Genomic DNA, 2,742 nt, shown 5'->3' on the forward strand with positions numbered 1-2,742 from the left:
CCCACGCTGACCCCATGGACCCCACACCGGCCCCACAGCCCCAGGACCAGCCCCACGCTGACCCCATGGACCCCACACCGGCCCCACAGCCCCGGGACCAGCCCCACGCTGACCCCACAACCCCATGGAGGGTCCCACAGCTCCAGTTGCAGGACCAGCCCCAAACCCCTGTCCTCCAGCCCCCCACTCTCCCCTCATCCCCTCCCAGGCCATCAGGACCCCAGACCTGAGCAATTCCTCCATCACACCACAATGCGCTGACCCCATGGACCCCACACCGGCCCCACAGCCCCGGGACCAGCCCCACGCTGACCCCACAACCCCATGGAGGGTCCCACAGCTCCAGTTGCAGGACCAGCCCCAAACCCCTGTCCTCCAGCCCCCCACTCTCCCCTCATCCCCTCCCAGGCCATCAGGACCCCAGACCTGAGCAATTCCTCCATCACACCACAATGCTGGCGGAAAAGAAGGATCTGGACAGCTCCTGCTGCCTGTGGAGCGACCAGCAGCACCATGTGAGGGGCTGAGGGCGAGAACCAAAGGGAAACACGGCTCTGGCTCATCCCAGTGGTGGAAAAGGCAGCAGGCACAAGTCCAGCAGCAGCAGGGACAGACCCCTGGCAGAGCTGGTAGGCACGCAGAGCCTCAGGGACAACATTCCTTATGAAATATAAACACCTGTGCCCCAAAAGCAGCTTTTCTGCACCAAAAAAATCAACGTGGAGCATGGGGTTTGGGCGCTCTCCTGAGCACAGGAAGGAGGGAGGAGCACAAGAGGCATTTCCAAGCCAGGATTTACTGATTCCCCCCTGAAGCGAGCTGTGGGGTTTTACACCTCAGCGGCACTTTGGAGGCAGAAGGGCAGCACCTTCCTGCCTCGGCTTCTCCCAGCCTTCGCTTCCCTCTTCCCGAGGAAGGAAAAAAAAAGAAAAATAAAGCGACACACAAATATAAATACAGGATAGAAAGTTCTCCAGGGGCGGGAGGTGACTCCTAGTCCAGGCCCTCGGCCCTGTCCTCGTCTGTGAGGCTCTGTCCGTTCACGGCCAGGCCGTCGTACTGGCCCTGGGATAAATCCTCGAAATCCTGGCTGGTGGTGGGGGAGATGACGTCGGGGCTGCTGTCGCAGGACTCCGTGCTCTGCTCAGAGGTAGCGATGGTGGTCGTGGTGCTCTTGGGGACGGGGTCGAAGTCGTCGTCGTCTTCCAGGATGGGGGATTCGTGGATGTCTGGGAGGGAAGAGGGAGGGGTTAGGTTTGCGGTGGGATGCCAGGAGAGCAATTCCCTGGTTTCTAGTTCTGCTTGTAGCAGGGATTAAAAAGAAAAGAAAAAATCCCCAAATCAGCAGCACGGAAATTAGAGGTTGGGTGTAACTTTTTGCAACTGCACTTAAGGGGATTAAGGAGTTTTCCTGACTTTTAGGGAAGCAGCCACGGGTCAGCACATTGACTTCTCCTGGTTTCTGACTCTTCCCACAGGAGGAAAACCGAGCATGGAGTGCCAGGACAAGGGGGAATGGCTTCCCACTGCCAGAGGGCAGGGCTGGATTGGGCAGGAATTGTTCCCTGGGAGGGTGGGCAGGCCCTGGCACAGGGTGCCCAGAGCAGCTGGGGCTGCCCCTGGATCCCTGGCAGTGCCCAAGGCCAGGCTGGACATTGGGGCTTGGAGCAGCCTGGGACAGTGGGAGGTGTCCCTGCCCATGGCAGGGGTGGCACTGGATGGGCTTTGAGGTCCCTTCCAACCCAAACCATCCCATGGCTCCGTGAATCCGTGCATCAGGAATCACTCACTGCTGAAAGCCTCCGGGTACTGCTTTGCCAACTTCCCTTTGAGAGTCCTGGGGAGGAGAGAACGAGCTGAGTCCGTGGGGAGCTGAGGGATCCCGAGCTGAGCTGCCCGACAGCTCCCTCGGCCTCCGGCAGTCGTGGACAACGCAAACAAATCCCAAGGGAACCCCCGTGGGCCGAGGGATTCCCTTCCCAACCCCCCTGAACACCCCATCCCACCCTTCCCAGCACGGGGGGTGCTTCTGAATCCCACCTTTTGTGACCACCCCGAGCAGCTCCCAAGGCAGCACAGCCCATCCCAGCCAGAGCAGGATCATTGAAACCCAAAGCTCCAGCCTCCACTCCCTCCACGTGTCGCTGACCACATACTTTCCCTTCCCCAACACATTTTCCTTCTCATATTCCCCCCAAACTCCCACTCGTGTCCTGCTTTAACACCGCCACGCCCCACCTAGCCCCCCCGTGCCACCTCCGTGCCCGTTCCCGCCCCGTTTCCCACCGGATCCTCCGGAAGATGCTGTCCAGGTCCTTCTTCATCTCCACCAGGGTCCTGGTGTGGTGCAGGAAGCGCTCGTTCATCTGCTGCATGCGGACGCTCGACAGGTTGTTGAAGTTGAGCAGCATCTCGTTGGTCTTCTCAAACCGATCCAACCTGCGCGGGGGAGGCAGACGGAGCTCGCCAAAGATCCCGGGAGGCTCCCGGTGCCGGTACCGGGCTTCCCACGGGCCACTTCCCCCGGGACTCACATGTTTTTCTGGGCCAGGATGATGGCGTTGACGTCCTCGGCGTTGACCATGCCCAGCACCCTCCCGCAGAACACCTGCGAGGCCGTGGGCTCCATCGTGGCCTGCGGGCACGCGGGGGCGGCTCAGCCGGGGCACCGGGAGCCCCCGCGCCGGTAACGGAGACACCCCCTACCCCCTTCCGGGATAGCGGGGCCCCCTCCTCCCTGCC

General features: G+C 61.3%; 1 protein-coding gene across 1 annotated transcript; it reads right to left on the bottom strand.

Annotated features, from left to right (window-relative positions):
- Positions 1–776: 776 nt before the first annotated feature.
- On the bottom strand, positions 777–2,691 carry KXD1 (KxDL motif containing 1). Its single transcript, XM_008639916.2, has 4 exons — positions 2,535–2,691; positions 2,287–2,439; positions 1,791–1,837; positions 777–1,229 (listed from the first exon to the last, which is right to left on the bottom strand). The coding sequence occupies exons 1-4, from the start codon at positions 2,627–2,629 to the stop codon at positions 994–996; spliced, it is 531 nt and encodes a 176-aa protein (XP_008638138.1). The 5' UTR covers positions 2,630–2,691; the 3' UTR covers positions 777–993.
- Positions 2,692–2,742: the final 51 nt, after the last annotated feature.

The sequence above is a fragment of the Corvus brachyrhynchos genome, unplaced genomic scaffold (genome assembly GCF_000691975.1).
Source record: "Corvus brachyrhynchos isolate BGI_N302 unplaced genomic scaffold, ASM69197v1 scaffold158, whole genome shotgun sequence".
Taxonomy (NCBI): Eukaryota; Metazoa; Chordata; class Aves; order Passeriformes; family Corvidae; genus Corvus; species Corvus brachyrhynchos.

What these genes read in the sequence shown, in the direction of transcription:
- KXD1 (XM_008639916.2), bottom strand. Translation starts at nt 2,629, where the DNA reads ATGGAGCCCACGGCCTCGCAGGTGTTCTGCGGGAGGGTGCTGGGCATG. An exon ending in AGCATCTTCCGGAGGATCCG is followed by an intron (nt 1,838 to 2,286) that starts GTGGGAAACGGG and finishes TCTCCTCCCCAG; the next exon opens with GACTCTCAAAGGGAAGTTGG. An exon ending in GTACCCGGAGGCTTTCAGCA is followed by an intron (nt 1,230 to 1,790) that starts GTGAGTGATTCC and finishes CTTCCCTCCCAG; the next exon opens with ACATCCACGAATCCCCCATC.